The sequence below is a fragment of the Serinus canaria genome, chromosome 1A (genome assembly GCF_022539315.1).
Source record: "Serinus canaria isolate serCan28SL12 chromosome 1A, serCan2020, whole genome shotgun sequence".
NCBI classification, from domain to species: Eukaryota; Metazoa; Chordata; class Aves; order Passeriformes; family Fringillidae; genus Serinus; species Serinus canaria.
This window is the reverse complement of record NC_066314.1, coordinates 55,567,992-55,592,248: the sequence shown is the minus strand read 5'-3', so window position 1 is coordinate 55,592,248 and position 24,257 is coordinate 55,567,992. Positions and strand designations below refer to the sequence as shown.

At 39.8% G+C, this 24,257-nt stretch overlaps 1 protein-coding gene across 4 annotated transcripts in view; it reads right to left on the bottom strand.

Annotated features, from left to right (window-relative positions):
- Window positions 1-24,257, bottom strand: part of SCUBE1 (signal peptide, CUB domain and EGF like domain containing 1) — a 197,813-nt gene that overhangs the window by 8,492 nt on the left and 165,064 nt on the right. For all 4 annotated transcript variants that reach the window (XM_030238231.2, XM_030238232.2, XM_050987623.1 and 1 more), the window contains 12 exons: window positions 22,025-22,141; window positions 19,943-20,065; window positions 16,533-16,652; window positions 15,383-15,475; window positions 13,259-13,375; window positions 11,417-11,575; window positions 10,206-10,409; window positions 8,598-8,759; window positions 5,160-5,327; window positions 4,165-4,326; window positions 2,572-2,769; window positions 1,014-1,166 (listed from right to left, as the gene is read on the bottom strand). In XM_030238231.2, the coding sequence (XP_030094091.1) occupies window positions 1,014-1,166; window positions 2,572-2,769; window positions 4,165-4,326; window positions 5,160-5,327; window positions 8,598-8,759; window positions 10,206-10,409; window positions 11,417-11,575; window positions 13,259-13,375; window positions 15,383-15,475; window positions 16,533-16,652; window positions 19,943-20,065; window positions 22,025-22,141 (1,776 nt within the window). The remainder of the gene's footprint in view (window positions 1-1,013; window positions 1,167-2,571; window positions 2,770-4,164; window positions 4,327-5,159; window positions 5,328-8,597; window positions 8,760-10,205; window positions 10,410-11,416; window positions 11,576-13,258; window positions 13,376-15,382; window positions 15,476-16,532; window positions 16,653-19,942; window positions 20,066-22,024; window positions 22,142-24,257) is intronic.

Here is a 24,257-nt window from a genome sequence, read left to right as displayed (position 1 = left end):
GATGGAAACCTTGCAAATGCTGATTCCTCCTGAAGTTGATGAGATTGAGAGATGTTGAGAAGAATCCTAGGTGGGAGGAGATGATGGAGTGGCCTTTGGCTGGACTTTTCTTGTATAGCCACAGCAGAACCACTTGTGTTCCTGTGACACAGAGACTGCATTCTAGGGGGAGGCAATGGCTCAGAGCCAGGAGAGTGAGGTGATGTGGAGGTGTGTGAACAGAGACGACGGGTGAGGAGGGTGATGGTGGTGCCCTCCATCTTCGAAGAAGAGGAAGATGATCTCTGTTCAAGAGACCCCTTGGCCCCAGGGGGTGAAATTTGGGGGGGACAGGTGTCCCAAAAGGAGAGGGACTGTGCTCTTTTTTGGAACTGGACAAAGCATCCTTAAAGGGAAAAACCCTAGAAGCAGCTCTGGTCCATGTGCAGTGGTGAGAGCACTGGACATGGAAAGAAGAGGTCAGGATGGCAAATGTTCTCCGGGTGGTGCCACACATGACACGGAAACACGAGAAGTTTCGACTGTTTCCTGGGGAAGTCTGTGGTGCAAGAGGGACTCCTCTCTTCTCAAGGAATTGAGAATTGATTATCTAAAGGGTGGTAATGGAATTGGAAATTTGGTGGGGGGAGGAGGAAGAAATTTGGAAGGTTTTCATCCTGTGTTCTGTGTGTTTTTCTTTGTAGTTTTAGGTTAATAAAGTTTTTTTTCCTTTCAATCTTAAGTTGGAGCCTGCTCTGCTCTGTCTCTGATCACATCTCACAGTAGATACCAGGGAAAGAAGTATTCTCGTGGGGGCACTGGCATTGCGCCAGGCTCAAACTGACACAGGGATACAAAATAACTTTTCAAACCTTATTATATATTATTTCACAGTCTTTACAACTCAAATTAAATGAGGCGCATGAAGTTTTCCCTCATTCTTCTATCCCTGCAAGCAGTGTAAGAGAGATTCTAAAGGAAAATTTTCTGTATTACAGATATAACACAAAGATGAAAACCAATTCCATTCTCACCATCGTAAGTCACATAGGGGACCTGAAATCCTTTGCCACTGTTTCCTTCATTTGACTTGAACTGAATCCAGAGTTTCCTTGATCTTGAGGTAAATGCAATAGGTCTCTCATAGGTCTGACATGTTTCATACGTAGTAATTGAAGTTGGAGAAGCTAGAAATAAAATTAAATGATGTTCTTTATATCATCATATACCCCATCTAGGCGTCAGAGATGTCAAATTGACAGGACACTTCTCAGCTGACATATTCCTGACAGCAGAAGCTTTTTGTGACAGAATGGATGTTGTCCTTATTTGCCTATAAAGAGAAGTAGGTCTTTCCATAAAGGTATAATTTTTGTTGTCTAAAACTACTGTCAATATTAATTTTTTTTTTACTACTCTAGCATTGTATCCCAGAGTGCCCATATACTTGTCCCAGACACATAAGGACAAGTGAGCTACATGCCAGCCAGATGGCAGACATGGTAGCCAGCCCCTCACATGGCCAGTTTGGGGAGTTCATCTGGTAGCAATAAACCACTTATAAATAGAAACACAATAAAATCAGAATGTAATGTTTGGTATGGTAATTCTGAAGAAAAGACTGTCACACACTGCAGAGTCAGTGATCCACAGAAGAGTTAACCTGGATGTGAGGAGGTGGTTGGTGACTGCCAACACAGCTTCCCTAAGGGCAAATCATGACTAAGTGTAACTTTACCCTGATGTGACTGGCTTTGGGCACTGTTGGAACCACAGTTTGGGGCCAGAAAGACAACTGATGTGTTTTATTATAGTAAGTGTTTGCTTTTAAAAAAGCTCATCTGCACAGGTATAATTTCATTCCATCTGTAGTGACCAAGTGTCTTCCTTCTGATAGACAGAGATGTCAATACAGGCCCTCAGGGATAAAAAATTGTTCTAGCAAATAAAAGATACTGTTTTTTGTGAGTAAATACATTGTTTTGAACAAAAACTGCATATGAACAGTCGCCTTTCAGGCTTGGTGCTTCTTGGTATAGCAACAAATCACCAGAAGGATGCCCACATCCTCCAGTGCAAAAGAGGAGTGCATTTCATTGGGATCTTAACTTTAGAAGTTGTTGAATTAAATTAATAATCAAAGACACAATGCACCCCCTCCAATCCGCAGAAAAGCAGGATAACTTTGGATTTCTTGAGATTGTCAGTTGTACCAACACACTGCCCAGATTTAGCAACAACTGCAGCATATATATATATTTACAAAAGATGAGTGAGAACACAGTTTGTATAGATTACAGAGATAGTGCTCCAAATATAATTTATCATCGTTGACTTCTAGAATGGCAGTGATTTAACCCATGTGATAACTGGGCCAGACAGAAGCCCAATAACTGCTTTGTGATTCAGACAGTAAATTTGAACAATTAATATCACACCACTAACTGTTATTGGTAGTGTTGTAACTTGCTGTGCCACTGCATTAAAGAAACCTTTTAGAAACACTGTCTACACTGAAGACAGTCACCCCTCCAATATAAACTATTCACTCCATCAGTTTGCAGGAAATATAACCCATGTCTGGCATCTTACCACTTTTTCTCATTACTAAAACATCGCCACATTCATCTTCAATTGGGAGAAATATCTCGGGTACTACGATGAGTATTCTTCTCTTTGGGGGTGGATTTATATTCCAAATGCATTCCACATTAGCTGGGTAATCTCCAGGATAGTTGGGTGATTCAATGTAGCCAGTGTAGTCCCCCAGTTCTCCTCCACAGTGCTGGTCTGGGGAGAGATATAAATTAGTAATTGTGTTAGTCGATAAATTAATCTGAGGTGTTTTTCTGGATCTGTCATGAGCAAGTCTAAACTCCTCCTTGTGGCTTTAGAAATGCACACATTCTCCAGCTTCAAAGGAATATTTGATCCACGAGGTTGCTCCAGCTGATTGCAAAACCTTAATCTCTGGTGCAGGAACTGATTCAATGCTTCATCCAGGCAGCTTTAACTTTCCTTGAGAAATGCAGGTAAATAAACATGATCCCGTTGTGGCTACCATGGATATTGTGCTGTCATGCAGAAGATATTCTGCTTTAACTTACTTGGTTTTTAATTGGCTTTAGCTGAATGGGAGTGCTGGTCCCAACAGCTGGCCTTACTTACAGATCTGCCTTACTTCATCTTAGATTAAACCACTTAATAAAGGATCTCCATTGAGAGATCAGTTTTTCTTTCTGAGTTTTCAAAAATCATATTGAATTTGGCACAAGTTACTTAAGCTTGATCTCCCCAGGCCTACTCATCCACATAAAATTAGATATATGTTTAAATATTTTGCTTAATACAACCGCCAAATGGTATGCAAGGTCAGAAACTGTCTTGAAAACTGAGATGACCTAAGACAGCAGAGTGACAAGGGTGGTTTTGTTTTATGGGAAAACCAGAAAACTTCTTCAAATTCAATACAAATATATAGTTTACTCAAATGACATTAGAAATTATGAAGGGCTTATAAAACACATGGCACATAATCAGACTAAAAACTTACAGGAGATCTGCACATGAATAGTTGGTTAGATGACCTTGCTTAATTATTATAGGAACATTCTCTTGAATTAGCATGGTAGAGATGAAAAAAAAAAGCTTGCCTAAAATAATCAGTCATTCACAAAGGATCAAATAAAACTGTACTGAAATCCTTGGAGATATTTAAAATTTTTAAGAAAGAAGGCCGACTACTGCAAAAAAGCCTACAAGAAAATCTTACTCTCATAAGTGATACATGGCAGTTGAAGCATGAATGACTGTATCTTCTGATATTTTACAATTATTCTAAAATGGTAGTTACTCTGATAGAAGATATTCTGCTCCACAGAGACACAGAGAAACATACATCACTGTTACACAACTTACAGAATCTGGAAAACTCAAAGCTCTGTATTTTTAACTTGTAGCTGGAACTCTGTGAAATAATATTAAATCAAAACCACTCATATGCCTCAAGTGGTACTTTCCCACATTTTTTCCTCATTGTTTTCCCAACTTTTACTATTCCCTCTGGCAGCAGATATTTGCTAACTAGGAAATACAAATCTGAAGTCCAGCCTGACATATGCAACCTTTGAGCTGCAGTTCAGATCCAAAGACATGCTCTGTGTCACTGATATAAATGTGACTTACTTTTGCAATGTGTGACATTGGTGGAGCCATCAAAATCTGTACTGGTGTTGCCAGGGCAGGTGATGCAGTAGTTCTGACCAAACTCAGGCTGGTATGTTCCCACAGGGCACCGGATACATCTGTGTGTTGTGGAGTTGTAGTAGTGTCCAGGAGAACAGTGAACTGCAAGGTAGGAGGTGTATTATTTTCAAGAAGTAGCAACCTCCAGTGCAGAGAGATTTCCTCTGCCCTGGATATACCTGGTCTGCAGCATTCTTATTAGGCCATAAAAGGCAGAAAAGACAGCAGCTCCCTCTATTTCCCAGTGTAAAGAATCTTTCAACTAAAACCCAGAGCAAAACCCTTGTGAACTAGAAATGAGTGATAAGTATCTCTTACTGTATTTAACATACTTGCAATAAATGGAAGTGGATGTAAATCCACCTCAACAAGAAAAATTATTTTCACAGTAGCAGGAGAGAGGTTTCCATTAATGTCTGTTTGCCAGGGCCAGCATGTAATTTCAGTAACTAAACCAAAATGCATTTGGGCAGATTCCTTCTTCAGCATTGGCACTGGAAGTTCACATTATGGAATACAGAATGTGTTGCAACCTTACAGTTTTTGCCTAGCCCATGAGTAATCCTTAACTTCGTATAACTTTCGTAGAGTTTAGTTTTTGTGATACAGTAAATAAAAATATACAGGACATGAAAGCTAAAGCATTGTCTAATCCAAGTTTGTGTTATTTATTGCCACACAGTGGGGCTGATTCCCTTACCAGTAGCAGTGCTGACCCCCTGCCTGCCTGTGGTAAATTCCAAAGAAAACCATAAAGCCTGCACAACCTTGGGAGGCCATTCCCGGTTTACAGATTTCTGGACCATTTCACTTAATCACACGCCCATGCAGCAACAACGTTTGTTTTGGAGCCTTCAAGAGCCCCTTGGCTCTGATGATAATAAACCAAAGGCCCAGATGTAGGAAGATGAATTGTGGAAGGGTTTTGAATTCACCTTTGGTTTCACAGTCTTGAAAGGAAACAGCACCTTCGTATTTGGTCACAAGCCCACCGCCACAGGGAAAGCAGAGGGTCCTTCCTGGTTCAGGCTGATATGTACCAAGAGGACAGACTGTACAAGGTTTGAAACCATCTGAAGAGTAGTGCCCAGGAGAACACTGCCCTAGAAATTGAAAATTATCATCTCTATTAGTGTGTTGACTTTTCTGGATGAAGTATAAAACCCACAAGTAGTTAGCAAGGCTTTCTTTCACTTAATCATGTGACATCAGGACAGCTGCAGATCAAATTCTAATCTTACCTGCATATTTTGTATTGTTCCTGTATCTTCTTTCCAAAATCACCACCAGTAAAGAGAACCAGTTTCATAATATGCTTTTTGGCAACTATGATTCTGTTTGAATTATTTTTAAATTTTTGTTTTTTTAGAAAGGGGTCTATTAAGATTTCATTAGAATACTTTGTACTTCACCAAGTCTTTCATCTCAATATTTCAAAGCACTTTATAGGAAGAAATGGAACTGAATCATGCCTATGAATCAAGTTTTTGTACCTCCAAGTTAGAGATGTGGACAGTGGATTATGGGGTTTACCAGATGGGAAGGTAGCAGTCCAGCGCCTTATCTATGAGAATACCTAACAGCAGCAGTTTTTCATGTAGTTGTATAAACTAGTGCTTGTCACGTGCTCCTGTGCCAGGAAACTGAGATTTGTGTAAGCAAATTGCTTTGTGAATCAATCTACTGACAGAAGTTTCCAAACTCGCTCTCCAGGCAGCTTCTGATAGGCATTTGTTTGGCTTGGTTCTTGCTAGCTTGAGTACTTTCCTCTGGGAACCTGAGAACCAGGATGTCAGGTTTTTCAAGATTGTGGCATGAATGATGAAAGTGTATCTTCACACCACTCCAGACTTCGACACCAGCACTGTGAGATGCTACATATTCCCTGAGGTTGCCTAATCCCAGTACTTTGTAATTTAGCTTCCCTGAGAACTGAAGAGCAGACAGAAACAACTAGCTTGAAAATAAGAAAGTTTTGAGAGCTCTAGTTTTGAGCATCTCATAAGAACGCTGATGCTTGCTGGGAAATGTTTGGGGCATTCAGTATTTTGGATACTTGGCATGAGTGAGGAACTTAGGTACTTAGGATGGACTAGAGCTCCTGAGGGAAAGCCAAGTTCAAGCTCTGTCCCCCCTACGGACACCTGTGGGGTCAGGATCTCCAGGATTTCCTTGTGCTCCCATCCCAGCTGGCTGGAACATGACTGTAAAAACTGGCTGTTATGACACAGACCTCAGAGAAATATTATGATGTTACTAATTTGAGGACAATTTTGCTCTTGTTATTAGGAGCAAAACTGATCTACCTGGCCTGGTCCAACTGGTTACTGGAACCCAGACTGGAACATGTTTCCTGATAGGATTTGTAACCCTTGTGGGGCCCTATTTTGGAGCAGGCTGTGCCTGAAGGACTGACCCTCTGGAAAAGTGACTTTTATTGGAGAACTCTTACCCATGAGATGGAGTCACATTGGAAAAGCTAATGAAGTCTCTTGTGGGAGGGGCCCCATGCTGGAGTAGCAGCTGGAACAACATCAGTGTGATGAACTGATGAACCGATGAACCATAACCCCCACGCCCATTTCCCTGTGCTGCTGGTGGGAGGAGGTAGAGCTGGGAAGAAGGGAGGGGTGTGGAAGAGGTGTTTTTAGGAGATATTTTATTTCTCCTTGTCCTGCTCTGATTTTGATTAGTAATGAATTCACTGAATTTTCCCAATTCAAGTCTGTTTGATATTTGGTGAGGGGTCTCTCCCTATCTTTAAGTTGTGAACATTAACCCTCTTTCTCCCCTCTACAGCTGAGGAAGGCAGTGAGAGATCAGCTTTGGTGGTTGCATGGTGTCCAGGCAGGGGCAACCCACTGCAGCATGGAATTCACTTGCAGCTACAAGTGATTTCTGCCCAACAGGCACTTAAATTCTCTGACATACTTGTGGAATGTGCATTCCTCACATTTAGAAGTGAGGATTTCAGTGAAAGTTTATGGGTTACTGCACAGCCATTTCTGCTCTGGAAGATAGGATGCAAAAATACTATAGATTACTGGCAGTGAGTACAGACAGTACAGGCTTTCTAACAAAGCCACATGTGCTGACACAAATTTTGATAAAATCTTTGACAGGGAAATTCATGAAGTCCAAAGTATAATCTCTCTTGCCACTTCCAGAGGAAAAGGGGAGATCTGAGCAGAAAAACAGACTGTTTTGATCTGACAATAACTATTGTGAGATAAATCCACCCTGCAAAAATTATCAGAAGGGCTTCTTTTGTTGCTGTACAGAACAATAATTCCAATGTAAGCCTTGAAACAAAAGTCTTTTTCTTCTAGCTGTTTTGCTGCCTTTGTCAGTATGCCATAGTCAATCTTTATAAACTCAGACTGTATTTTCATATGCTTTTTTTATGTTATGGATAAGTACAAATCAGCATAGCAAAGATGCACTGGTGTTTCAAATTTTTTGTCTGATTGTTCCTCATACAGCAAATCAGCAAAATCTATCATATGTTTGGACTGGTAACAATGCAGTTATTTTTTATTCAGTAGATGGGAAAAAGAAGCAGTTTCTCAAGTGATATTTGCCATGTGTTCTTTTTAGATATCCTTGAAGAACTTGGTAATGTAAATTACCTAGATGAGTTTTCAAGTTAGAACTTGTGTGGCAGATAGGACAGATTTATTTCAAAGTCAGATAATCTATCTGCTATAAACTCGATTTTGATAGTCTGTAATGAAATGAGGTAAAGTAAATAAACAGTTGTATCTTAAAAACTTGGACTGATCAAGTTACAGTAGAAGCACCAGGTATTATAATCATTATAATTTAGTTTATAAATCATGAAGTTTAATCAGAGATGCTACATCACTAGCCAAAAGTTACAGTACACTCAAGCAGAGCTGAAAATTGCAATCATTAGTTCTGAGTTGGGGTTACAGATCTCTGCAGCATAACTATCTCAAATTGATAATTGCTGCTAATTAGAGCAGGTAAGCTGCATCTCATGCAAAACACTAAATGAGCAGGTTCATTATTAGACTCACCAATACCAGTCCAAAGCAATCCATCCCTTTGGCTCACAATACACTGATAAGTCCTAACAAGGTATTTCCCTACCTGAGGTGAAGCACAAAGTGCTTTGCTTGGCTTGCTCATTTCCATCCCATAATTCACACTGCTGTAGCAGATCCCATCGTCTTGTCAGCAATGGGAGCGGATGGCCCGAGCCAAGCCATCCATTGCGTATAAGCGCACAGGGATTTCTTCTATAACCTTTACAAGCCAGAACTGTGGCAGGCTCTCTCCTCTTTCAGCCTCCTTGCCTCACAGGGTGTGTGTGGCAACACCTAAAGCTTTTATGATCAAGTTCAACTTGCCTCCACATTCCGAGACATTCCGGGCGCCCGCTACTCCCTGGCCATCGTTGCTGGGGCATGGCTCACAGGTGAGTTGGCCTTCTGTGTCCTGGTAGGTTCCTGGCGAGCACGGGACGCACTGCTTGTGTTCTCCGCTATAGAAGGTGCCCGTGCTGCAGGTAACTGAGGATACAAAGGGGGAGCCTACATAAGGATGTTCACTTTGATCACATTTTTCGCCCTAAGACTGAACATTTTGGGAAGGTGGATGTCTTTGGCCCCAGGATTATAATGGCACATGTTTTGCATGTGTTAGTCCAGGATCCTCACCTGATCTAAAGAGACCCATCTCCACCAGGGTTTAGGTCAATTTGTATCAGGGTGAGGTCCTGCTTCTAATTTTTAAACTATTAAATGGCTTTGTAGTGCATTCAGGTGTTTGTCACTCATGTGTTGTTAATAAAGCTGGGTGCAGTCTTGAAACAGTAATTTGCAGTTTATTAAAGCAGTGCTGCAAAAAGTGTGCAGCATAGAGTGTGAGCTTTTAGTTTATATCAGGTGCAGTTACAAGTTGGTTTTATGGCAGATGACTACAAAAAGTCTCTCCCCTGAGATCAGTTCTAGAGATTTCTCCATGGGCAATGCATTCCCTGTAATAATTTCTGTAATAATTTCTGTCTCTTGCCACTCAAATACCCAAGCTGCACAGCATCCTAAATACAGATATGAATACATGTGCTTTTCTGGCTTCAACAGGGCACATAACTGCATTTCACATTTTTCTCTGTTGGGTAGGGGTGGTTAAAATGTCTGAGTTTCTAGATACTGATAGCAACAGCCTTTCAAATACAGCTTCTATATCACTCTTCCCATATGATAACAACTACCTCTGAACCCACTCACTGGAAGCACCTATCAGATGTGACCTCTTTTGGCTTGTAAATCGCTTGGTATCTCAAAAGCTGGAAAAATAGGTATGCTGATTTTGCAAAGACGTCTGTAAGTGATTAGAAAGCTTGCAGTGCTGAGAACTGCCATTAATAAATTTTCATTAGCACACAGTCCCTAGCAAAGTCCCTGATAACATGGGAAAAGGCTTAAAGGAATTAGGTATTTTACATAAAATAGATTTCTGTACTTTTTTTTTTAACTAGACCTCTTGAACATTAAATATAACATATCCATGGATCATGGATTATTTGATGGTGAGAAGAGTGACACTGGTGATATAAAAGTAAATATACAGCAACTAGGCAAACATCATCTTATTGTTTTACCAAATTGTAAATATATAAAATATAAATAAAAATAAAAAAATATAAAAATATAAATATATATGAATACATTTTGATAAGATGGGAGCAACTGGGAACTAACTAACTGCCAACATTGTCTTGTAGCAGGTTTTGATACCTACCACCTGACAGCATGGGAATGTTTATACTTCTGTTTTCCTACAACCATCTAATGAATTCCATCCATAGTCCATGCATATATGCTGAGTAATACTGATAATTAAATTCTGAATAATTATCTCAGAGATTTCCTCCCTGGTTCACCATGGAAAAGGTCATTTCAGACTGCTTGATTTGGGGGATATGACTGAATATTCAAGCTCTTTGGACTTACCACATTTTCCATCCTGCAGTACTTGCCCTGTACTGCATGCTTCATGCCCTTCAGTAGCTTTAGCTGGCTTCTGAGCCACTTCATATTCTGTCCCAGAAAACTGAATGTAAAATTGCTGTTTATTAATAGATTTCCTCAATGTTTTGATTGCAGTTTGCAGCTTCTGCTCCATCCTTTTCCGAACACAGTCAATGTTACAGGTGTCTAGATGGGAAATGATAACAAAACTAGAAGCAATTGAGATTCATGTTTAAAAGAGGTGCTTAACAAAAAGCTTAGCCTGGATTGCACTATGACACCTCTGTTTGTTTCATTGTCTTGTACATATAAATTGAAGCAGCAGCTCATTGTATTCAAGATCAGGCCTTTCAAAGGGATAGGACAGTATCCTGAGGTCCATGGAGCAGTTCCATGGCCTGCAAGTGCATGCTGAGTGCTGCAGGAAGCATCAATCCCAATGTGTTTTCCTTTCAGGTGTGTGTTCAGTCTGCCACCATTAATGTTCCCTGAATTTTCTCTGCCCACACTTTTCTCATTTGATTAGGAACTCCTGCCACTTCCCTGACCAAATCACCTTTGTGTTAGTGACAAAAAGAAAGGTGCTTTCAGGCACAACTGCTGTTTGAATCACTTGGCTAAGGAGATGCCCCTCAAGGTTAAGAAATATGTCTTTGAGGACTGACATCTTTATAGGATTCAGTCCATATTTTCCTTAGCTGGAATTTATAACATAATATTCCATCTCATTTATAACTTGAGGCAATTAGTTTTATTCCAAAGTTTGGTCAGAAAACAGGAATTTTTCAACTGCATGATAAAACTGTCTGACTTGCAAAGTAAATATTCATCAACTTACATTTTGGAGGATATTTTTATCATCATTTTTGCAGAACTTCTACCTAATCTTTATGTTCCCTTTACATCGATTAGCACTTTTGCTGTTTAAAGAAATCACACTGGATTAAAGCACATGACTTAACTCAAAGTCTTGAAGGAATTTTGATGCAGGTTCAGTTTTTGTTCCTTTGGCTTAATTTCATCCCTGGCTCTTTTCAATTAAAGCTCTGAAACTTTGAGTTTGGAGAGAATGTTGAACAAAGTGTTGTCCTAAAAGGCGTTCATGGCAGCTTGATGAAATAGCATCAAAGAGATTTAACAACACCCTAAGGAACTAAATTCTGATTTCTCTCCACAGACCAATTTTCACAAACCTGAGACTTCTTCAGACTTCATCTCCACTTCAAACTCTGCAGTGATATGGGACACTTCTTTTGATGGTGACTTGCGGCCTCGGCGTTTTTTCTTGGAGGAATCGCACTTGAGGTTCACAAAGGTCACCTGGCAGTTGTCTGTACAGGGGAACTGACCTCCTTTGCATGAGAGAAGAAACACAGGGAAGAAATCAAGTAGCAAAGTAGCAGGTGACAGGCTAACAAGTGATATCTCACTGGGTTATCATGAATGCAGTGACAGGCTTCATAACATTTCCTGTGTGTTGTGAGACCCCTCCATCTCCAGGCAGTGCTGGGATTGCTCATTTTGCTATGAATGCAGAAGGTAAAAGCACAGCCTGGTGAGGCTCAGCTGCACAGTGGTGCCCCCAATGCCTAAAACTGCCCAGCCCTTTTCTGCATAAGGGTTAGAAAGCTCTTTACAGAAATTATTTTAAATCAGCAAATACTATAAGCTATATTTGATGGCTGAACAAAGCAAGAGAGCCAATTTCATAAATCTATGAGAATGTCAGGCCTGGACCTCTAAAAACTATCAGTGGTTATTCCATCTCTTTCAGAAGTGAAAATCATCAGCTAGCAAAGGCTTGAAAAGTCTTTGATTGTGAGGTTATGCAAATGTATTGGAAGGTTTTATCTGAGCAGGAATCGTAGTTTGCCACAGGTGATGAACCTTCCAGCTCAGGGAAGACAGAGAAGTTTGTAGCCAAGTCACCAGAAGGATTTCATTCTGAGGGTATGGTTATACTATGTAATCTTATTGTTAGACTCAGAGGTTCAGATGACATAACAAACACAAAGCAAAGCAAGCAAAGGACAAGGAAATGCATCCAAGATTATATGGATTATTATGTGACATAATAATCCATATAATCAGTGATTATATGGACCAAAAAGTTCGACTTCTGTGACTGAAAATGAGTCTCATAATCACATCTTATTCACAGGGTATGCATTGTGAGGACTAATACTTAAGTAAATACTTGTAAAATGAGAGATACAGAAGTGTAGATTATGGGGTAAAGATGAAATATGAGTCTAAATTTTAAAAATAAAATCTTTAAACTATTCACTTAAAAAAAAAAAAAGCTATTTTTACTCTTCTCTGTTCAGGGCTCATGCAAGATTTCTCACTTGCTAGTGAAAGTGGTGGTAAGACAGATTTATAAGAGAGAATGCATCACCAGTACATGTTTGGTGTAAGCTGCTAAGTTGTTTTAAGTAGCAATTTAACTTTTTTAATAACACATTTTTGTTAATGACACCTAAATCTTATAAATATTTTTTCTAGCATCCTAACTACTCACTTTTTCATAACAAAAGATCTAAGGCTGTGTAACATCAGATTTTCATAATAACCTTCCTTCTTAGGGGTTGTCTTTGGTGCTACAATAGGTTACTAATTCAGCATAAACCAAACAAATAATAGCTTTTGTTTTCTTTTAAAAACCTCATTTAGGAAAACCAAACCAAACCAAACCAAACTAACACAGTTTCACATAACTTTGCATTAGTCACAGCTTTTGTCTCAGGATGTTTCTGCCATTATCAGGGCCAGAAAAAGGATCAGCTTAATTCAACTCATGTACTTTTGAACAAAGATTTTTCAAAGCAACTGGTGAGATTTTCAGCATCCAAGATCCAAACCCAAGGCATTGTTCAGCCACAGTGGGAACCTTGGCCTTAACTTAAATTTAGACCAAATATGTAAACCATTGATTTTTTCCCTGTCTGCTGCATGAAAACAAAGCATGCAAACAAACAAGAAAACAAACAAACAAAAAATTAAAGTGCTGTTTACATGCTGGAAGAGCCACCTACCTGAAACAGCCTGCTTCCCAGAATCTTTTGTTTTTTCTTTGCTGCGAGGCCGTAAATGGCATTTTGCATCTTTGATTTTAAAACGAGCTTTCTGCTTGATTGGAGTGGCCAGGGAATCTGTTGATGTAAAGTAAAAAAGCTACCATTGGGACAGAAATGAAATGAGATCTGGAACTTATTTTTAAAAACAGTCTCAAAAGCTTTCTTCTGACTTAGAAAAGAGGCAGCCCAAGAATTACACAGCTTGTACAAGGGGGTCCATTTCCACAAGTTCATTTTTTTAAGTGAGTACCAACCCTTGGGCCAAGCAGGTCAATGAATGTGCTAGTACCATGCTTGCTCTGCACATCTTCTTGGATTTTGGGTGAATTTGTCTTTTACCATGAGAAAGATTAATTCCTACCTTTATTTTTTTTTCTATGCTCTGTGAATTCCCATGTTACTTTTAGTTCTGCTTCTGCTAGTGCCAGTAAGGTTCATTTAGTGGAGCTAAGTTGTGGGCAACTGAAAACCATCCAAAGGAGCTGCCTCTACTGCAGTCTGTGGCTTGCAAGCTTTATAGCTTTATCCCTCAGCTTTAAACCCAAGGCAGGTTTCACAGTCTTGTTTTAAAGGCTGCTATACAGTCATGAGTAGAAAATGGAGCTGCTGGCTCATTTCCTCATGAAGTCCCTGGAGTAAAATACTGGCCTGGCTGTCACCAGCCAGCTGCTTTGGGATGCCTGCTGGCCCTGCAAAAGGTGAGGGTGGACCCAGGTGATGCCACAGTGTGGGTCCCTCTTTTCTGGTTAGGGCTTTGCTGAGCCAGGACTTTAGAGGTGGCCTGATCCTGTGCCACAAGCAGGAATATCTGCTGCCAGGCTGTGTCACTTCACAGCACTGTACCTCCCAGCATACCCCAGATATATAAAAACTACATGGAGAACTGTAAAATAAGAGAGAAGTAGAGCAGGTATGTGTAAGGTGGGCTGACTCTTCATACTGCTGGATGTTGTTTCAGCTGTTTCTAATTTTGCCAGGCTTCAAGTTTTTGTGGGTATTTCTTTCTTTTTTTTTTTTTTTTTAATTTTTTTTTTTTTTGCTATCAGCTTTCATAAACATTTGAAATGTCTCTGCAAAAACAGCCCAGCCATTTTTGAGAAAAAGATGCATGAAATGCAGTATTTTCTTACAGAAGTCTCGTAACCTTTTTATGGGGGGATAACCTTTTACCCTGCAGTAGGAGAGGCTGTGCTCCTGTGGAAGGGCTTTGCAGGGGAGGGCTGGAACCCACCCTTGTGTTACTGCTGGGTCCCTCTGGCTCACTCCCTAGCCTGGGAAAAAGTCCCATTTTGATATGCTTACTACTGCCTTGCTGGACTATAGAAAGCAAATAATTCTAAATATTAGTCCTTACTGAACATATCTCAAACCTGCAGCACTCCCACAGTGACAATGCTGCAACTCCACACACCCCACCCCCAAGGAGAGGCTGCAGAAAAGGAGTGTGTGCATAAAGGAACACTGACTACTTTCGTTGCCTCAAGATTTTTGTTTTATACATTATCAATATATTTGTAGTTTTGTAGACCATTATACATGGTTTATAGCTCCTGGCATTTTTCCTACCTTTTCTCTTAGATTTTAGAATAATAAACTAACCCTACTAATACATACATGGAATTCTGTTTAGCCTTATTCTTAAGAAAAGAATTCCTGACAAGGACATCTTATTTTCAACCGGAACTTAAGAGACATAACAAGAAAAGAGAGCAAAGAAACCCCAAGGGGGCTGACCCACAGGTGGGTTACTGGGGTAACTGATTTCCTCCTGGATGTCCCAGCCAGATATACTAATTAATTAATCTTACAGAATTATAGAAATCCTGTACCACACATGCACAGAGTCATATTATGTGCAATGAAAGCTTTCATTGAAGAATTACTTTTTTATCTTCCCACTTTATTGAAAGAATTGCTTTTTTATCTGACACCACTTCAACTCTGTCGCAAGGCTTTTCCTTCTATTAGGCAACACCTTCACCCTTGCCTTACCTAAGGAGCGAGCCTGATGTCCTGCAATCCCCCAAGGTCCATGCCCTCCCTCTGGGGCCCAGGACAGGGGAGCAAGCAGGGCAGACCCACCTGAGCAGCTGGGCAGGGTGGAGTTGCTCCTGGGCTGTGCCTTGCCATGCTGCACGGGGACACCGCAGCTCAGCGTGTAGCTGTTCTCTGAGTCTGGGGGACAGAACACAGTCAGCACATGGGCAACAGCCTCACAAAACTCGAGGCTTCAGCTTTTCAGTACTGCTAAACAATGAGATATTTTAAGTGCTGAACTTGGATTTTAAGTGGCTGAAATACTTTGCCAAAAAGTATTTCACTTCACAGTGTTGACGGCAAGGTTTGTTTCTTCCAGTACTGGAATGATACGTTTCATAAGTGATTTGGCACGAGGTTAGCTGTGCACAAGTAAAAAATATTTTGTGTTTGTCCATGGCAAAGTCCTTCTGCTTCCCTGCAATTTAGAAAATAAACCATGTATTTTCATAATAATTTTAGCTTCAGGCTCCAACAGAGCTTATTGGCAGAAACAGAAATGGCGTGCTTAGAATCATAATAGTGTTTACACACTACAGAGATAAAACTCTGTCTTGGTGCTTACAATTAGAGAAATGCACAGTTCCACTAATATCTCCTAAACTGGAAATAAAATGTGAATAAAATGTTAGCTCAACTGTATATAATGCCAAGGCTAAACGTGAAAAGTAGACACCCCAAAATAATCTTGTGTCAGAACATCTATGAAAAAGCAGTAGCAATCCCCTTGAAGATGAAAACTACCAGTAGCAAATGATTAAAAAAATAAAAAAGAAGGAGGGAAACAAGATGCCAAATTTTTTATAAATAATACTCAGCTGGACTGAGAGACACGTCCACATTAACCAGGATGGTGCAGAAAAAAAATTGTTATTTATTGAATTGCTGTGACAAAAATGAAAGGCAAAAATAAACAATTGATTTCAGAGAATTCCTGTTACTTTTTAATACAAGTTTTCATTAGAATTTCCCCACCCTCTCAACTGACGTCTCAAATTAAACCATGAAGGACCAAATTTTTCATGTGGAGATGACAATCAGCTCTTCTTGATTAATTTATAATGAGGTTGTGCTCATTTACTGTTGTCCATAACAAAAAGTGAATGCAAGAATCATGAATACATTAACAGTGAAAAGTCAACAAGTCACATCTGTTGCACATGCTAGACGAAGAGGACAAATAATTTGCACAAACCTGGAACAAAAAGAGTATTGGATGGGCATGACAGGAAGCAGCTCTCTATGCCTCCTGTCTTACTGCATACTAGCTGAGCCTTGGGACCTGGTTTGGCATTTGGGGGACATTTCACCATCTCTGAGGAGAAAAAAATAAAGAAATGCAAAACAATTGGACACTGCCCAACCCATCACCTTGTGTGCACACTTGGATACAACAGTGAGAAAAGGCAGGAAATGGCAAAAACCATAATGACAGATACAACTGTTTCTTAAATAAGCATATTAAGGGAGAACATCTGGCTTGGGATGCTGAGCTCATACTTGAAAATGAAACTCCCTTCACATAATTAGACCTAAACTCTACATCAGTCTTCCTCTCCTGTCCTCCACATTGGGATCTTTGTGCTCTATGAGCACAATTCTGTGTGTTCACCTTGACCTCAGAAGCAATAGGTAACACTAATCACCTGAGATGTCCTTTTTCTGATTTGGAGGCAGAGGTCTTTGTTTTTACAGACCAACTACACATTGTGCACAGTGGTCTGTTTACTTAGATGACCATTAAAATGGTATGTTTTAATTCTCTAACTCCCACTGACTTCTTAACTTTAGCTTCAGGCTCTAGCTTCTGGAGCTAGAAAACTTCCCAGCCAGGCAGGGCAGCAGATGCTAGGATGGAGGTGGATAGTCCTGCTGGCCCTTTCAGACACTAATGCCCCAAACAATGCTAAAAGGGACCCTATACCACACACAAAGATCACAGAGCCATTTCTCATCAGTGCCTACAGCATGATGAGAAATCACTGCAGCTCATAGGAAGAAAAAAATCTAGCTTCTCCTCTTGGCTTCATGGCAGGATGGAGACAGAGCACCCTGCAGGTCTCTCAAGTGACTCTTCACACTTGGGTAAGGCAGTGCTTGTGTTTCAGCTAAAAACATGAAGTTGTTGTTAATTGTTGGAGCAGTCTCTGTGTTTCATCCTGAGAAGATGAAATGACACTGATAACCATAAATCTGCATTTATTTTAATTTGCCATTCTTTTGGATTGAAATGTTACTATAGTGCATCTTTTCCTTCACAAATGACAAGGCTCATTCTTGGCTGCAGCTGGCACATGCCATCACTTCCTGCAGGGACGAAGCCTCACTGCTTCCCTCCTTTCCCCAGAGGGTTCCCCTCTGCACTGTCTGCTGACCAAGTGCAGCTGGGCACCTCTTCAAGCAGCTACTTACATCTCAGCCAGGTGGCTGTAGGGCAGTTCTTGTTTCAGCCCCATAGAAATGCTGTTTCAGGTACATGATTTTTCTCCAACTGTTTCTTGCTACTTTTTCCAAACCTGCTCACCTTACAAGACAGGTTTGGCTGACATTTGTTTCTCACTGATGACTGTAGTGCTGTAAATGTCTTTTTTCCTACCTGTCAGCTTGCCAGAAGACCACACTGAGGAAGGGGTTGCTTCTGACACCAGAGCTGTAGCAGCTAGACTGGTTTGGGTTTACCGAGGCTTGGCAAAAGCCCAGGAAAGCCATCATGAAACCAAGCAGTTCCAAAGCAGTAGCTGGAATGAGTGCTGCCTGACTTGGCTTGAGTGCAGAGGAGGAGTCCCAGCAGCCTCCAGCTGGTTTGTATTCCTGGCCTCACTGGTCATTAAATATAAATATATACAAGTCCCATAAACATGCCTGATGTTCACATCTCAGATATGGGAATAATCATCCTCCACTTATCTCCCTCCTAAGTCTTCTATGTTGCTCTGGTGATGTCTTTAAGGAAACTATTTCCTTGGACTGAGGAGGCAACAAAACACAAAGTGCCATTGCTGATCAAAAGAGGGTTTTGTTACTGCAAATGTCTCCAAAGCACATGGTATTTAGGATCACTAAATATAATCCTTCCACTTTTTATTGTGCTTCTGTAACAATTTAGAATATAGTTTCCACTCAAAAATGTTGGTAATAAAGGCAGGTGCTCAGTAGGGAGATGATGCTCATTTTAAGCCTTACTGAAGTCACCAGTTACTAGTGTGTATCAATAGACAAGGGTGTTCTATTTCCATATTACAGCTGAGCATTATAAATAATGAGGAGAAATTTACAAGCAGGAGAATATTTTCAATACAGCAACATTCTTAGTAGGCTGAGAGAGAATATAGCACAAGTATTCTAACTTCATAGCAAACCTCCAAAAATTTTAGTCCCAGCTGCTAACTTACAAAATCCTTTCCAGAGGAATAACTGGTATATGTCAAGGGAGACCTAGTGGATAACTAAAAACCACAGTGAGCTATTTCTTGCTGTCACAATGCTTAGTCCTCTACATAGCAGGGAAGGTAATAGCCAGGTAAGCAGGAAAGTGAAGCACTTAATTGTGCTTAGGAAGAACATAGAGGCAAAGGCTGGAATTCAGCCTGAGGGCCTCACCCCCCACCACACCTTGGTTATAAAGTGCTTTCTATACTGCGGTACCTATGTAAAAATGACGCAATTGCATTATCACATGAGGCCAGTGCAGTACTCTCTGCTCCAGATTAAGCAGCTCTTTCTCTCTGTATGTGCAGAGATTCCCTGAAGGAAGACCCTCTTTTTTCTTGTTCTGTCTTACTCCCAATTAGGTATTAGGCATCATCCCCAAATGTGCCTATGAGAAGTTATTTGTGTCTAAAAAACTTGGCCATGAAAAACCCCAGCTATGCCATTCTCATTAAAAATAATAAAACAGAATTAAAATCTCACAGAAAATACTTTGGCTGTAGCCATGATCAAGATTTGCTGTGCTTCTCATAAGACTCCAGAAAAAGAAGTCAGCTCTTTAAAGGATACAGAAATTCAGGTCTGCCACAAAGTGGCACTAGCAGGAAATTCCAAGTTTTTCTGGCCTCAGGATTTGTGTTCATTTTGATTAATACTTTTGACACAGCTAGTGTCAGTACCTTATATGAAGCAAGACACCTTTAGAGATAACTTGAAAAATTGGGGTGTGGTTCTGTGAATGTAGGTATTATGTCCTGCCATGACCTACTTGTAAACAGTTAAATATTTTGAATATGCTAAATTAGTGTTAGAGGTAAATAGAGTTATAGCTGACATTACAGAGATGGGAAGAGGGCAAATTAAGGACAAAAGTATAAAATACCTAAGACGAAAATAATAATAATAATGATACTTAGGTTCCTGTGAATGGACTCATAAACTTAAAAAAACATTCCACACAAATAAAATCTAATACATTGCTCATTCGCTAATCGACCTAGAATTGTATCCTAGCCCAGGGAGCTCCACAGGATCAGCTATTATCTGAGTTTATAAAATGAATTTGGGGATCTAGATGTGAAAATGCAGCCTCTCTCAAACAAAACCATGGGCTTTTGCACCCTCCTGGAGAACACAGTCACCACAGTCACCTCTGAGTCACATTTCCACACTTACCAACACAGTCCTTTTTATTCCAGTGCAGTTTCTTTCCAACTGGGCACACACACTCATAGCTCCCCATGGTATTAACACATCCGAAGTCACAGCTACCATTGCTGATGCTGCATTCATCAATATCTGAAAACATATTTAAAGTTGTGAAGAGTATTAACCACATATATACACATATACTGTACATTAAGACATGACTTGCAAAAGGAAACCCATTTCTACTGTATCTTTTACATTGGAGCCAATATAAACATGTATAAAGACAGACAGTGCCAAACAACTTTAGTGCATATTGCATGGATTTGTCCTGAAACTGTACAGCTCCTACTCTCGCAAGGATTTATGCATTTGATACAGTTTACTTGCCAGGACCAGTTACACTGAAATTCTTGTATACAAAACATGCTCAAAAGTCTCTGCAGCATCTGGACAATAATGGACAATACAGAAAAAAACCATAAACCTCTGTGAGATTACAAAACTTCTGCCAAACAAGGAGGTAAATTCTCCACAGGGATTCCCAGAGTTTCTTTTAGAAGTTCAGGTGAAGGAGGAAATGATGCTTTCGAAAGAAGCAAAGCAGTTAAAGTGTAATTTAGACTTCCACTCCTCAAATAAAAATAAAAGGTAAAGCTTGCAAGAAGGGGAAGAAGTTATCATGTATGTTATCACTGATATTCCACTAAAAATCTTTTGACTTCTGATTCATTAGAAAAGTATTTAGCCAGTATGAAGTATATCCTTTTTAGTCCATGCATTCAGCATTCATTTACTCATGCCAACAAAGTCAATCTCTCATCTCCTTTCTTTCCACCGCCAGAAAGAACATTTATTTATTTAATGAGCTGAAATGACACCAAATCAACAGGAAACACATGGAATTGCTGATGCTGTGGCTCACTGGTAGACCTCAAAATTAAGCATGTAAGGACTAAAACTAATGACAGGCCTCCATGGTAAAACTTGGGGCCGGGACAAGTCTGGATTCAGAGCTGTGATCTGCTCATAATGGAAAAAAGCAGAAGGTTTGGATCCAGTTATGGTTTTGCTTAAAGTTTAGCACTGAGTGTTTCCAGTGAGAGTTCTGGTCCCTCTCCAGTCTTAATGAAAAGACTGAAACTGAACTGAGGCTGAAGGTTATTTAAAGACTGAGGCAGAATCCCAACTTTGAGGCTTTCCCTAAATTAGTGCATTAATTAATTAAGAAATTAACAGTGAAGATCAGTCTCTCGACACCTCATATAATACAGGTCCCAAAAACTTTGACTCTGAATTTGCTTTCACAACTGCTTTCAAGTGGGGTCTGTTCCCAAACTGCTTCCTAAGATGGGCTCTTATTTCTCTTCCTGCCTGCCCCTACTCTTACCAGGAATTCATGTGATACTTCTCCACAAAGGAGAGACCAGCATACACCTCCTACACCTTTCTCCCAAAAAAGAAGCCATGCAGAGATGCCATTAGCAGTGTTTCATGTTGACATACCAAAGTCAGCCCTCAGAAGTGAGGGGCCAGCCTCTGTTTCTGCTACATTAGCTGAACCTCTAATTTGGTCACTGTGGTAATGCTGCGCTTCAAAATATCCTTCTCCTAGATAATGAAACATTATAGCACCAATTCTTTCCAGTCATGCCAAAAAGGTTAAAAGCAGACCCTCAGAAATGGGAGGAAGATCCACCACAACCTTCTGTTATGCATTTCACAGGCAGTTCATGTCACAGACTGGTAAGGACAAATGCCATCAGAGCCAAAATATGTAAACTTTGCAAAAATGACTTCTTTCCCCTATTCTCTTTGTTGCCAATCATATGATACCTCCCTGTAGTTGTGAGTAACCTCACTCTTGTGGAAGTTCTAATCAAAAATGGTGGGACATTGGTTTTCATTGGTGTTTTTCTCTTGGGAATGCTTCAGCAAATTTGAGATACTGAAATTTTAGTCACACCCAGTTCATGATATTTTAGGTTTATTTTAATGTTATGTCTTTATCATCTTGAGTTATAAAACCTTAATCTAAAAGAATGAGTGGTTCTGTAAACAGTTCCCAAAGCAAACAAACACACATGTAAGCAAAACTCAGTTTCCAACCTCCACAGTGTGTCAGTCCATACAAAGTGTAGCCTTTGTGGCAGAGACACTCAAAGCTTCCAGGGTAGTTGATACAGGTGTGGTCACAGGTCCGTTCAAAGGAGCACTCATCTATATCTGAATTAATAGAAAAAGCATTAAGAAATCAGATTTAATCAGGTTACACTGAATGACTGGATTTTCTCACTGGGTTGCAACACTTTGTTACTGATAAAATGTCCATTACCATCCCATGTAAAATCTGAATAAAATGTCATTCTCATTCCTCTAGTGCCTTGTAAAGAAAATACTCACAGGTACATGGAGAAGAACAAGAAGAGATAATTTGGTAAAACCTGATGAAGATTGTATTATGTACATTCCCCATTAGATGGCAACCTTTAACTTCTGATCATACTGACCCAGCAGGGCTGGGTGACTATGGAGCTTTTGGGGAAGTTAGTGGCACAATGGAAAAAAGGTTTAGGTTGAATCAAGCAATTCCCTCTTTCACTGACCAGTATGCTGACATCCCGCCCACCAGGACAGGGAGTTGCTCCCAGACTTCTGCTCTGCCTTACAAGACTGTACAGACTTGCAGAGGGTAAGCAAAACACTGCTGGAGAATAAGCCCCAATAAGGAATGGACAGGCTGCACCTAGCACTGAAAATATTAGTCCAAAGCCCACATTTTAACCAAGTCAAGAAAATATGACTTCTTCCCCTTAAAAATTCAGGCAGCTCTAATTATCACTGCTCAGTATGTGAAACCCTGGCTTGCACAGCCTCTTCCATCCAGCAGGCTATGAAAAAAGCAACTGAGAGCACGTTGCTTCCAGGACAGTACAAAGGCTTTGCTGAGCAGGTGCTGTGGAGGTTGATTTGACATCAGCCCTGACAGAATGGACTTGCTGGAAACATTAAAGGCACATTAAACAGCAATCTGTGCAAAATAACACTTTTGAGTTAATTTTATTGTTTTCAAAATAAATAAATTATCTTCTGTGATTAATTTTTCTGCTTACAGGTCAGAAAATTGAATACAATGACATTATTTGAGAGTAGTAATTTCAACAAATCTCATCCCTCCAATGTTCCTGAGTTATAAATGAATGGAATATAATTCCTATGACAATTTCCACACTTTTTAGAGCTGAACAACACCATTACAAAATGTAACAGACTTTCATGTTGTACATGCTTGGAAAGCTGTTGGTGTTTGAAAACACTTGAAAACTCCATACTTCAGGGGTTCTAACCCAATTCCTATATCCAAGTATTATTTACATAGTTTTGACATTTCATGAAGCATTCTAGGTCCCTTTCTGTTATTATAAATACGAATACTTACCTTCCAGAACTATAAAATTAAGATTTCCTGTATGAGTACACAATCCCAAATCTGTGTGAGAGTTTATGCACAAATTTAGAATGACACATACAGCTATATTTTATATGACCTCTAACTTTAAATGTTTCAAAACATTCACACAAAAGATAATTCACAATGTGGGAAGCAACTGTTCAGGCAAATGCATAATATAAAATGAAACAAACATAATGAACAGATATCTGTGCTGTCCAGTTTTATATGTGCATCACAATCACTTTCTATGATAAAGTCACAAAAAGATGACAACTGAGCTTTTCTCTTTCTTACACATATTTAATTTTAAATGAAATTTTAATCCATTTATTAAATATAATCATTTGAATTCTGAAAGTAATTTCTTTTTAAGGTTTCTTTTCTAGTCTTGGAAATGTGCAGTTTTGAATACACATAAATGGCAAACTGTTTCAGCTTTCTCTAAATAAATACACAAACTAAAATCATTTGGGAATGAACACTGCAGCTATAGTTTAAAGGATTTTTAATGCTTAAGAAGCCAAATCATACATCATGGTTTCATTCATGTGTACCCTCATTCACTACGTGGAATTGTGGGAGATTTACAAAAGCAGTTCATTTTCTGGCCTCTGACTTTCCTTGGGAGTCTCTTTTTCAGAACCAATTTTGTATTTCTGAACAGTGATCTTATCCTGCACTAGTTTAGTCCATAGTGTTTATGCACCACTGCTTTCCCACGCAGAACTGTGTGTTGCTGCATATATGGCTTGTTTTATTTCCATTAAGGAGGATGCACTTCCCTCTTTGCCCATGGAAGAACAGTCTGCCTGATGATGTGACCACTGCTTGCCAACTACCAGGCACTCAGGATGGCCAAATGCATTTCTCCATAGCTTTTTCACCCTT